General features: G+C 35.4%; 1 protein-coding gene across 2 annotated transcripts; it reads left to right on the plus strand.

The window, feature by feature from the left end:
* The first annotated feature begins 1,432 nt into the window (after positions 1-1,432).
* LOC105054383 (probable cinnamyl alcohol dehydrogenase 1) lies at positions 1,433-12,113 on the plus strand. 2 transcript variants are annotated; one of them, XM_073245747.1, is made up of 7 exons: positions 1,433-1,552; positions 2,817-2,916; positions 3,875-3,988; positions 8,058-8,288; positions 10,546-10,831; positions 11,453-11,603; positions 11,733-12,113. In XM_073245747.1, exons 2-7 carry the CDS (start codon positions 2,828-2,830, stop codon positions 11,927-11,929), a joined length of 1,068 nt encoding a protein of 355 aa, XP_073101848.1. In that variant the 5' UTR covers positions 1,433-1,552; positions 2,817-2,827; the 3' UTR covers positions 11,930-12,113. The 2 variants fall into 2 exon arrangements, with proteins under 2 accessions (XP_073101848.1, XP_073101849.1); XM_073245748.1 differs by lacking the exon at positions 3,875-3,988.
* Positions 12,114-12,594: the final 481 nt, after the last annotated feature.

A 12,594-nucleotide genomic window follows, 5' to 3' on the forward strand; every position in this document is an offset into this window, starting at 1 on the left:
CAAAAGGATCAAAGGATCGAAATATTTGGGTCGAACCGGCTCAAAATATTCAGATTTAAAATTTAATTCGAATTTAATTAAATTTTAATATTTTAAATTTAAATTTAATTTAATAAAAAATAAATAAAATTTAAAAATAATTTGATCTGATTTAATTTAAATATAAATTATTAAAAATATATATAAATTTGATTAGACTCATGAGGCATCGAGTTGAATATTTTACTATTCGAATTTAATTTAAAAAAATATTTAAATTATTCAAATTTGATCATAATTAAATCGAGTTGATCTCAAATAGCTTACGAGCTATTTGATTTATTTGCATCTCTAATAAAAAAAGATCAGCTTGTTAATTATTTTGTATTTGTTTATTTATTTGGACATGTGATAAAATAATAAATATAATAAAAAAAATCGTGGACCGACACCCTAAATATTTATTTTTTTTTTTTTTCTGATTGGAAATATCTCATTCTTTGAACGAGATTTCTCGCGGAGTCAATTGTCTTTGGGCGTGACGTCAGGGAGGAGGTGTATCTCAACCATCAAGGAAAGGTGAGGTCTTAATTGTGATGCCTTCTTCGTTGAACATGTAAATAACTAAACCAATCTCTTAAACTAGATTTATCCGGGAAACAATTGTTTTGGGGGTGACGTCAGGGATGCGGTGTACCTGGAGGATTCAGAAATCGGAATACCGGGTTCTGTTCCTTACGCTTCGCTTGCTTTGCTCCGCCATGATTTGAGACCTATCAACTTCCTGATTCATAACCCAACACAAATGAATAAAATCCAATCTCTTAGCAAAATATCACTCTGGTAATTAATGAGATCATTTAAGTCCATATCTCAACTAATCAAATATTCAATTTAAAAAAAAAATAAAATGGATGAAATAAGTTGGATTATGTTGCTTGAGTAGGATCATATGAAATGTATCAAGTTTGGACTTGTTTGAAGCATCACCAGAGAAACTTGATTGGATTGCTTAATCTTTCTATGAGAAATGCTCGGTAAAACGAAAAGAGAAACACATGCATAGAATTATATATCTGACGCATTGCTCTCTATTTATGCTTCTAAGAATTTAAATTGATAGTTTGTATCATGTTATATGTCTATCAATAGAGTAAGTTTCAACGAGAGAGTTAGATAATGGACGTGCAGCATTCTATACAATTTTCTGTGCTATAGTAGAAACTCCTAGTCTTTTTATTTAAGCCTGATAAAACTGGAAATCGAGCTGGGTTTTTTTTACCATAAGCCTAACTGGAAGAATATTATATATTATGGCTTGGCCTAAAAATTACGGGTTTGCTTTGGGCTAACCGAGCTCGAGTTAGTTGCTCCCCCTGCGGTCATGGTTTCCTTAGCCTTACGGTAGTGAACTACAATCGTTCATGCCCGTCTTCTATATATAGGTACAAAGATCATCCGGCTCTTGCAACGTTACACGGTAATCCCGCTACTGAGTTCGAGGGGAGACGAAGCATCTCTTTCCGCAGCACAGCAACAGATCCAAATCGCTCGACCGTAATCCTCATCGAAGGTAACCGTATCTAACCTTCGATTTCTGTCTCTGCTCGTCTGAGGATCTTTCTTTTCATATCCGATATTCTTTGATGGTTCATAATCCTTTCTGATGTTTTTTTTTTTTATAAAAAATCTGTCTTTTTGTGAATTCTTATTCTTGGTAGCTTTGGTTATATATTGTTATCGACACTGGACTAGTTCTTTCGTGATCATTAATGTTCTTGTCTTATTCTTCTCAGATGAGGAGGGGGTCAGATTTTTTGCGTATTTAACCCCACAAGTTGTTTTTTTTTTTTTATTGTTTTTTTAACCTGTTTTTTTGTGAATTCTTATTCTTGGTAGCTTTGGTTATATATTGTTATCGACACTGGACTAGTTCTTTCGTGATCATTAATGTTCTTGTCTTACTCTTCTCAGATGGGGAGGGGGACAGATTTTTTGTGTATTTAACCCCACAAGTTGTCCAAGATAACCAAAAGATTAGGAAAACATTAAATCACAGAACTAATGAAATGGGTAGACTTTTGGGGTTCTTCTTCTGTGGGATGGGAGACGTTTTGATCTTAGGAGGCAAAAAATATACGTTGTCTGTTTAAACAGAGGATTGACCAAGTTTCAGTTGTGCGCCAGTCGAGACTTCATTGCAACAGTAGCAAGAATCATAGTGCAACTGCGATTTCAATGTGAAAGACTGCCCAACGGAGAGATTTGAATTTGATTTTATTTTAGTGAAATCAGGTGGGGTCTCAGCTCCCATTTTCTTTAAAGAAATTACTGTTAAAGTATCCATCTAAACTTGCATGCTTTATTTGGGAGGATAATATTACAGAGGAGTTAAAGATTCCAACTATATGCTCAAGCATTTGTTTCTTTACTTGGTGTTTGTGTAGGTGCATGTGGGGGGTGGTGTGTGTGTGAGTGAGAGAGGGAGAGACAAGTGAAACTGTTTATCCCCAATCAATAAGATATAGCTTTTTTTCCTGCCGAGAGCTTCCACTCATATAAGACGGAACTTTATAGCATAATTATAAAGAATGAAATCAATTATGTGCTAGGCAATGGTTTCTACCTTTTCGGCTTGAGCTGTTGAGTAATGATTAAGATAAAGCATAATATTTTCTCAGTGGAAGGAAAAGCTCATGACTTTGTGTGCCTGCTACACAAATTTTAACTCATACATCGGATCGTGCTAATATTTCTTAAATAAAATCTGATAATAATATTACTTATGGTGCATATATTGGTATTTCTGGGTCACATTGATGTTTTACTAGTTGCAGATATCTTAGCAATGGACACCGAAATTGGCAGTGGAGATTGTTTAGCTTGGGCTGCAAGAGATGCTTCTGGAATTCTTTCACCTTACAGATTCAATCGCAGGTGCACCTGTTATAGCGCACAAGTTCTTTCTAATGTTATCCTAACGACAGAAAATATGGATATAAAATTCTTTTAATTTTACATTTTTTGCATGAGCTTGTATTGTTGATTTCAGATGGGCATTTAAAAGAAAATGGACATATAATTTTATGCACTATGAGGCCTAAATTGTTCCACCATGTAGGTTTTTTGGATATAGTTATTAATTAGACACATGCTGATTTTTACACACTGTGTTGTAGTTGCATGATTTTTTTTTGCTTCTTATTGTCATATATTTGTAATATACTTTCCAAATCTTAATAGCAGGAAACTGCCACCTAGGGTGGTGCATTCCCTTTGAAATTCTGGAAATCAATCCCTGGCACCTGCTTTCTGAATGGCTCCTTATTCAAAGCATTTTTAAAAGACCCGCTTCCCTGCAACCGCACCATCACCTAAACCTGCTCCCGCACTGATGCCTACTTAAGGTAACTAAGCTCCAAATAACACTACAGGTTCTTCTGAAAAGTTATATTAGTACACTTATAATTATATTAGTAGTATAATTGGTAGTATAGTTGTCATGTAGAATCGTAGCATATGTTCGTTATACTTGTTGATTTATCAATAACAACCAAGTTTGTTGAAGTCTATGCTTCAAGGTAATTGATATTTTAATTTTATTTGGAATTTTTAAACACTAATTTTGTGTTCAAAATGGATGATACTTCTTGAACCTACGATCGGGAACAAATGAATGATAGTATGTAAAGTTGTTTAAAATTCTGTTAATTTCATCATCTTATTCAGTCTTCTGAATGTGCACCATAACTGTTAATTTATAACAACTAGATGAATCTTGGTTTATTATTTTTATCCATACTCCTCCAAGATATGACTTAAGTTGATTGTTGTAAGATGTTTGTCTTAAATTTTTATCATGAAACATCATTAAATTCCTCTGAAAATCATGCAGAGTTGTCAGAAGCAATGATGTTCGTATAGAAATAACACATTGTGGAGTTTGTTACGCTGATGTCCATTGGACTCGAAATTTGCATGGTGACACAAAGTACCCATTGGTGCCCGGGTGTGTTTTTCTTCACTCAACTTCATGGCATAGTTTTCATTTTTCAAAAACTGTGCGAACAATGAATGAAGATATCTGCTCCAAATTTTACCATAATAATGTCATATATGAAATTGATGGCCCTGGCAAAAGAATATGGTTACAGAAGAAGAAAGACTGCTTGACAGATGTTTTAAGAGTACATATTTTTTTAATGGCATCAAGAATGCTTAGTCAATTCTATGATGAACTAGATTTTGACAATTAATATGTTAATACACTGGATGCTCCAATTTGAATTAGAAGAAAATTTTGGAGGAAAGAGTCTTGTTGCCTAAGAAGCGGTCAACAAGCTGATTGATAATCAACTAAAATATGTGAGACAAATTCATGGAATAGTGGACTGGTGTTCTAGTCTTTAATTAACAGGACTGGAATATTTGTACTTTACTGAAAATGAAAATTTGTACCTTCCTATGAGGTGTCCCTCAGAAGAAGTTGGTTTGATAGATATTCTTTTCTCTATCAAGGTAAATTCGTGTGCTCACAATGACAAAATGACAGTAATTACATGAAGGCTTACATACTTTGTTTTGGATTGGTTGGGGCCCACCAAGTTTCCATTCATCTATTATAGCTCGAGCTTTGAAGTAACAACGAGAGATTTGGAAAAAAAAGGGTAAATATGGGGAAAAAAGAACAAGAAACCATACGGAGATTTGGAAAAAAAGGGTAAATATGGGGAGAAAAGAACAAGAAACCATAGGTTATATAATTTTATAACATATTGTGTGTTTGTAATATTTGGATTTATGGTTTTGATGATGTCAGGCTGAAAACTAAAAGTATAAAGAATCATAAAAATTGTTAAAAATCCATGAAAATTTTAGAGCATTGTGTTGCATTCGATGGTTCGATAATAATTTAATCCTCATATCTCCTCACAGTGTAAATATCTATGAAAGTTAACGGTACGGATATAGAATGACATATGACTGTGAAAGTGGATTTAATGATCTCAACCTTGGGTGGCCCATGATTGATTTTCAATTGATTAAATCTTTTAACCAAGATAATATGTACACTGTTGTCCATCATCTGTGTTTTTGCATGTGTTTGTGTGTGTGTGTGTGTGTGTGAGAGAGAGAGAGAGAGAGAGAACACATAGTTATGGTACACACAGAAACACACATCAAACCTAAAATCAAACCAAGATGCAATATCTCACCCATATGGAGTTCGTATAATGCAGCAGCACATCCACCATAGTCTGAATCTATTTTGATTGAATTTCTGCCTAGCATCAAGAATTTGAGATATCTAAAATGCCTGATATGCAGAAAGAGACTATTTATGAAATTTGGGGCAGCTACAGATCCTTTGGACCAGAAAAGTAGAAATGATAAGGAAAGAAAGTAAGATCTTGGTAGGGAAGACAGGAATCTCATAAGAAGAAGTATATACAATTCTAAGTTATAAAGCTTGGCCTAGGCTTGGCATTCCATACCAGGTCTAAATTGCTACGAGGTTTGCAAGGTTTGGCTTGATCCAACTTAGAGCCTAATTCTTTGCAGCCTAGACCCTACCTGAATGAAGCCTCACCTCGCAGGCCTTATGCCAATGCAGGCCTACTAACACTCCTGGCTGATTATGTCAATCCATAAAATCTGATAAAAGAAATATGAAAAGGTGTCGTGCCTAGAGCTTCAATGTTGGTGAGTAAAGTTTGATAAAACTTCCTCTTCTCTTGCCATAAATAATTTTGGAAAGCAAGTATAAAAAGGGAGTGTGAATGCGATCTGGGAACATTAAGGTTGTTTGGAAACATCACAACATTTAGACTTAATAAGGCTGCAGTACATGTGATTGAAGTGCCCTCAATGGTTTTTATGTTGTATACAGTTTGAAGCGACCAGCCGGGTTGAGATGGGAAGTATCATTCAGGAGTTGTTTGTCACTGTAATTTAGGTACCTGAAATGCTTAGAAATAAATCAGATAAGTTGTATAGACAACATCTGAACAAGTAGTTCATGAACAATTGCTTTCAACTATGAATTGGATTCTCAAGCATGCCCCCTCCTCATGCACCCCTCACCCCCCCCCCACCACCACCACAACAAACTTGCCAAAAGGGAAAAAAAGTCTTATATTTCTGATTAGCTTAAGACTTGGTGGATTGAATGGGGTCATTTTCTTAGTGGAGATGAAATGGAGTATCAGGTAACTTGGAATATCCTCTATTTGAGGGTAACCCTCAGGATTATGGGCAATCTTCCACTTAATTCGAAGGCCTTGATCGTGGAAGACATGGTTAATATTGAGTTATAGAGGTTGTTGATTATGGTAATTTTATCAGCAGCTTGCTTACTGCTAAATTTCAAATACAAGACAGTAGTGACTTGTACAATTCTAATATAGATACTAGCGTACAGCTGTTCCTCAAAATTCTTGATTGAAATATTAAGGGGGTTGTTGACTCTACCGAATTAAAAAAAAATAAAAATAAAAATAAGAACATTGCTATGCCAATGCACAATTACTGTGATGCATCCTGCATCATGGGTTTAAAACTGTAGTTGGCTTGCTATACAAGCTTCTGTTGTTGCACAAAATGAGACATTGAAAATATGTTTTGTTGCCAATATTTCTACACAGATTGGCACTCGTATTGGACTATGGAGACATGGTTAAATATTTAGACTTTAAAGAATAAATATGCTTGCAAAAAATAAAACTACATCGCATTTTAGATGGAAATTTAATATAGCTCAGCAATTTGGTAGAGAGTTGACACAAGTTAAATGATATGGCAGGTCTCAGTTTGCTAAGGTCCACTAGCATGCAATAATATACTTTAAATTCTAGTTTGAAAGATGTGATGGAAAATCAGTGAACATTGAGCTTTTAATTCCTAGATTCATAGGGCTAGCATGGAGAGCTACATCAAGTTGAGATCAGCATACTTTAGAGATTATGTCACCATGGTATCTCTTGGCTTCCATCTAGCCATGAGTTCTGACCCTTTCCAAGGAAAAATTTTGAGCTCAATTTCTTGATAGAAAAAAAATTGAAAAATTAGGAACTTTAGAAGCATATTTAAATGTTGGCTAAGGTTCTAGGGTAGGAGATGTTGAGCACAAATGTATGTTTATCATATACAATAAAGAGAAAGAAGCAAGATCTGCTAGACCAGTACCAAGCCTTGTGCTAGCTAGCGACCAATTTGGTATGGCATTGTACATACCGTACCATGTCGGGGAATACTGAATGATGGGAGGGAGGAGGAGAGGGAGAAGAAGAGGGAGGAAGAGAGAGAGGGAGGGAGGGAGAGCAAGGGGGAAAGGTGAGGGAGGAGAGATGAGCGACTAAGCGAGCAAGACGAGTGACTGATGCATGTGGTGGAGCTTCAAAGCTCCAATCATGGTGGGGGAGGGGGGGAGGGAGAGAGAATGGATGGTCAAGGCTGCATCGGGGAGGGCTTGTGGGGTTTAAGGGACTGAACCATCCCAAACACCTGAATTGTCCTCTTTCTTAGCTGGTTCGGTTCGGCACGGCCCGAATTGGCTAGTTCGGCGTACCCTGGAAAGAAGCATTCTATTGCATATAAATAAAAAGTTCTCAATGCGAAAAGCTAGCACAAAATACAAAATGTTGCACTCAACATAAAATGGATACACTATTTTTTTAGGAAACAGAAGCACTTGAGCAAAATGTCATCTAGTCCATCACTTGAGCTTTGTAAACCAATCTTGATTCATTGAATTGAAGAAGTGAAGGTATATGTGATGTCTGAGATAATGGTGGTATATGAATTGCAGCATACTTTTTCCTATTTTATTTTGTAGAATACATTATTAACTTTAGGCTGTGTTGGTGATTAGCATAGTCTTCATTAGAGAGAAATGATCAAAAGTGCACTATATTTTAGAAAATGACTTTTGTGATTCCAAAAAAAAATGATGAAATGCTAAGCAGCAGTTTCAATAACTTAAGCAATACGCATTGCTTGTTATATTTCTTGCTGATACTATCAGACAGCTTTTCCAAGATGTGTATTTGTGGTGTGATATTTGGCCATCTATATTGCAGGCATGAGATTGTAGGAGTTGTCACAGAGGTTGGTTCCAATGTTAAAGGTTTCAAAGTTGGTGATCATGCTGGTGTTGGCACTTATGTTAATTCATGTGGAGAGTGCGAGTACTGTAATGATTTTCTGGAAGTTCATTGTTCGAAAGGATCAATTTTCACTTTCAATGGTCTTGATTCAGATGGCACAATCACAAAAGGAGGATATTCCAGCTACATCATAGTCAAGGAGAGGCAAGTTACTTTTCATGAGCAGAAATTTCTTCTATTATTTAGACTTGATTTAATCATACCATAATAGAAAAGCATAGCATATAATGATAATTATTTTTTTATATGACTGCAACTTAAAGTCTTCTTTCTGGACAATCTAATGATACTGATTTATTTTTGTTGGAACACATGTTTTTGAGCTTTGTTGACAACTGAAATTTTAAAAATGTTAGATGTGATTGTTATGTAATTGTTTCATGGTCCTCATGTTCAACATGTTCTATTTAATGGAAAGTATGTTAATGAAATCAAGATGTTCTATTTCATGGAACGTATGTAAATGAAATCGTGTGGAGGATTACTGACAAAGTTTGGAGGATACTTGTTCCGTAGAATTTGAATGTAGATGCAGTATAGATGGTGGTGAGATGAGCACATTGAGATGGCACATTCTGACTAAGTCTGTTTAGATAGGTCATGCAAGAAAACAGAGTGAAGTCAAGGATTTACTAAATGAAGTTTTGCTAGCTAGATCAATCATTCAGTCCAACTGTTTTTCTCAAATGTTGTGTGGTCATTGCATGTTATTGAGAGATCAGAGAAAATTTATGGGACAGTAATATAAACAACAACCAGAAAATGTCAGGTAGTTGAAATTGCTGGGTAATAAGACTAGTGGTACTTGCTGTATATGGGATGAGCTTTGCAGATACAGGAGCATTAATTTGGATATGATCAAAGCCTTAGGAATTTAATGAGAAAGGAGGTCATTTGAGGAATTCTAGACATTACATAAATTACAGGTGAGGTTATATGTTATAGACATCTGCTGCTGCTTTGTCTACTAAAAGAGATCAATCAAATCCTGGTTAGCATTCCAGGTGACAGAGAGAGAAGCATATCCTACAATGCAATACACATGGTGGAAGCGTTTATATTTGCACTTCGGGGTTTTTAGAAATTGGCCATCAAAAACTAAGGCATGGAATGTTACCAAACTGTTGATTGTGGATAATGGCACCATGGTAGCATGCTGGATATTCACATATGCTAACTTACACAAAATATCTTGGAGATTGACAAGAACACCACCAGTGCTGGTCCCAAGACCAAAAGAGGTGGAGGATAGACATTAGATTGATAGATGCTTGAAGTAAGAAGCTCAAATTATGAAGTGAAACCTAAATTTGATATTCATAAGTGTTAGAATGTCTTTATAACTGATGCTGGATTTGCTTGGGTATAATTATAAATGCATGAATTAGTTTCAAACACATATCCAAGGGTTTGACTCAAGAAGTAAATTTAAAAAAAAAAAAAATGAAGATATGCAGGGAAACAAAGAAATGGAAGTAAGTTTAAATAAATATTAATTGTTAAAGTATTCTAATATACATGTATTATTTATCCAAAAACTTCCCAATTAATATAAGAATGTAAGAAACCTGAATTGTTGGAGAGCTCAGGATGTCAGCAGGGACTTTCCCTTCCAATCCAAAACCAGCAAGAATAAAACCATGTGCAAAGTTATTTCCGTGCTACGTTGTTGGCCAATTTCTAGAACAAACAAGCACCAACTTCTAACTAGACCAGCTCATCAAACAGGCTGGGCTGGGTTCAGGCCCCAGATATGACCAAACCTAGCAGGCCCGAGCCCAGCCCAGCCTGGTAGCTACAGGCTTCGGGCTGAGCCTCGGGCTTTCCAGACCAAGTGATAGTTTTGCAAAGGATTTGGATGAGCTTATAGGCAATACTTGAAGAAAATCCAAGCAGTTGGAATGAAATTCAATGGTTTTGGTTGTAGTTGTAATTAATCTTTTAGATTGACCAGTATATCTCTTTCTATTTCTCTTCATCATGTGCCTTATGATCCTATGAATCTTACTAAAAGGATTTTTACCTTTTTGGGTTTGAAAATCTTTGGGCTTTTGAACTTGGCCAGAAATAGATAATCGGTTAAATTTGGATAAGCTTAGTAAGTATGCGGTATAAGTGGTGTGGTGTTACCTATAGACCATTTTATCAGCCTCAAAATTTTGTCTTTGACAATCTAAAGTATGCAACCTTATGGTAATGCATAAGGACAAAGTCCTCATCATGATACATTCTGACATGTCTGTATTTTATCTGTTAAATGTGATTGTTATATTCATTTGACTAGGAAGTGATCTGCCTTTGTAATTCTGACTTCTAGGTTAAATGAGTCCATGGCAAATATTTAGATGTACGTTAAGCAGATGTGCTAATGTTTTCTATGTTATTGGTTGTGAGTGCGCAGATACTGCTACATGATACCTGATGGCTACCCATTAGCTATGGCAGCACCTTTGCTATGTGCTGGAATCACAGTGTACACCCCCATGATGCGCCATAAGATGAACCAACCTGGCAAATCTCTTGGAGTCATTGGGTTAGGTGGCCTCGGTCACATGGCAGTGAAGTTTGGAAAAGCTTTTGGTTTGAAAGTAACAGTGTTCAGTACAAGTAAGTCCAAGAAAGAGGAAGCACTAAAACTTCTTGGAGCAGACAAATTTGTGATCTCATCAGACCAGCAGCAGATGGAGGTAAATACAAATCACTGTTTCTTTAACGTGCCTTCTATGTTTCAAGCTTCTTTTTCAAGTTTACGGGAGGGCTAAATATGAAGTGCCTAATTCTCTATGAATAAATGGTGACATAACTTAAATTTCTTTTATATGGTCTCCAAAACTTTGCTCAATAATTAAAGCTATTAAAGCTATCATAGTTTCCTGTTTTTTCCTTTAATAGTTCTGTATTTAGCACCATAGCGCAACTACTCCAAGTTCAGTGAGTTACCAAAGGTGAACTTGTGATCTCAATTTTGAATTATGTTTCATATATAAATGTTTGAAACTAAGATCCTTCTTTCTAAATCATTAACCCCTTTTCTTAATATTTTCATTTTTAGGAAAACCATCTTTTTATTTTGTAAAAGAAATATACAAAATTCCATCATTTGGCTGTTATACATTGCGATGAACAGACGAATTCTATCTTGGCATAACTTAAATCATTTTATGATTTTTTTTTCTTGAAACTAATGGATATTTTTATCATGAGAAAGGTAATCAAGTACTGTAGAAATTGCTACGACAACTTCACTGCTGAAAAGTTTTGGAAATGGCTTTGTTTGCTGCTGGCTTCTAATGTAGTCTTTGTTGCAGTCTATGACAAAATCCCTGGATTTCATCGTTGACACTGCTTCCGGTGATCACCCCTTTGATCCTTACATGTCACTTCTGAAGATTGGTGGAGTTTTGGTCCTAGTGGGCTTTCCTAGTGAAGTCCGTCTGAATCCCGGAAGTCTTAACCTTGGTATTCTTCTTGTTCTTTAAAGTAATTTTGTTCATTCTGATAGTCTTTTTTTTTTTTTTTCCTCAAAGCAGGATGACTAATATTGGCTCAAAGTTCTTATCATATTTGACTAAAAATTACTTTTGTTAGGTTCAAGAAGTATATCTGGCAGTTTGACTGGTGGTACCAAAGAGACACAAAGAATGCTGGAGTTCTGTGCAGCAAACAAAGTATATCCAGAAATTGAACTCATCAATATTCAGTACATAAATGAGGCAATTGAGAGGCTTATAAACAGAGATGTCAAGTATCGTTTTGTGATTGACATCAAGAACTCTCTCAAGTGATGTCAAAATAAGATAGCTACTGCATGGAGCTTCCCCAGAGCTTATACAAGTCACGGTGTATGTGTATTCAGAAATATGGACTTTTAATAATGCTGTCTTTGTAATTCCTCACGGACAATCGTGTTTAAATTTTGAACTTATTTCTGTCAGCTTTTTCACATATATATAAATACATATATTTTTATGCTTTTTGTCTGTGGATAATGTGTTATTTAATTTGTTTTCTATATACTCTGGGTATTGTAATGAAAAAGTCTTTTGGTCAAAATTCGTATTTTGCAGGATTGTAATTTAAAAATTCTATGGTTTAAGGTTCTTCTGTTTCTCCTAGGTGAGGGTGAAAAAAATGAGAATAAAACAAAAGAAAACTCTTTTTGTCGCAGGTTGCATCAAGTAATTGTGAGCCAACAAAATATTGCTCCTCTAAATTGTCTCCGCGAAGCAGGTCAGCACATGGTGATCCATCCATTGGGATCATAATTTTCCAGCTGCTTTTTGATTTAGTTTCCAAATGACTTTAGTGCTCTTTACTTCTAGAATAACTAATGTTACCTGGGCCATAACCTTTCCTAGCCAAACACTTCAATAAACAGAAAAATAAATAAATAAATAAAGCCTCCAGTATCATGTAACTTGGGATGTTGGATGACAGGATGTCCATAAAG

Source organism: Elaeis guineensis, chromosome 11 (assembly GCF_000442705.2).
Source record: "Elaeis guineensis isolate ETL-2024a chromosome 11, EG11, whole genome shotgun sequence".
In the NCBI taxonomy this organism is placed as follows: Eukaryota; Viridiplantae; Streptophyta; class Magnoliopsida; order Arecales; family Arecaceae; genus Elaeis; species Elaeis guineensis.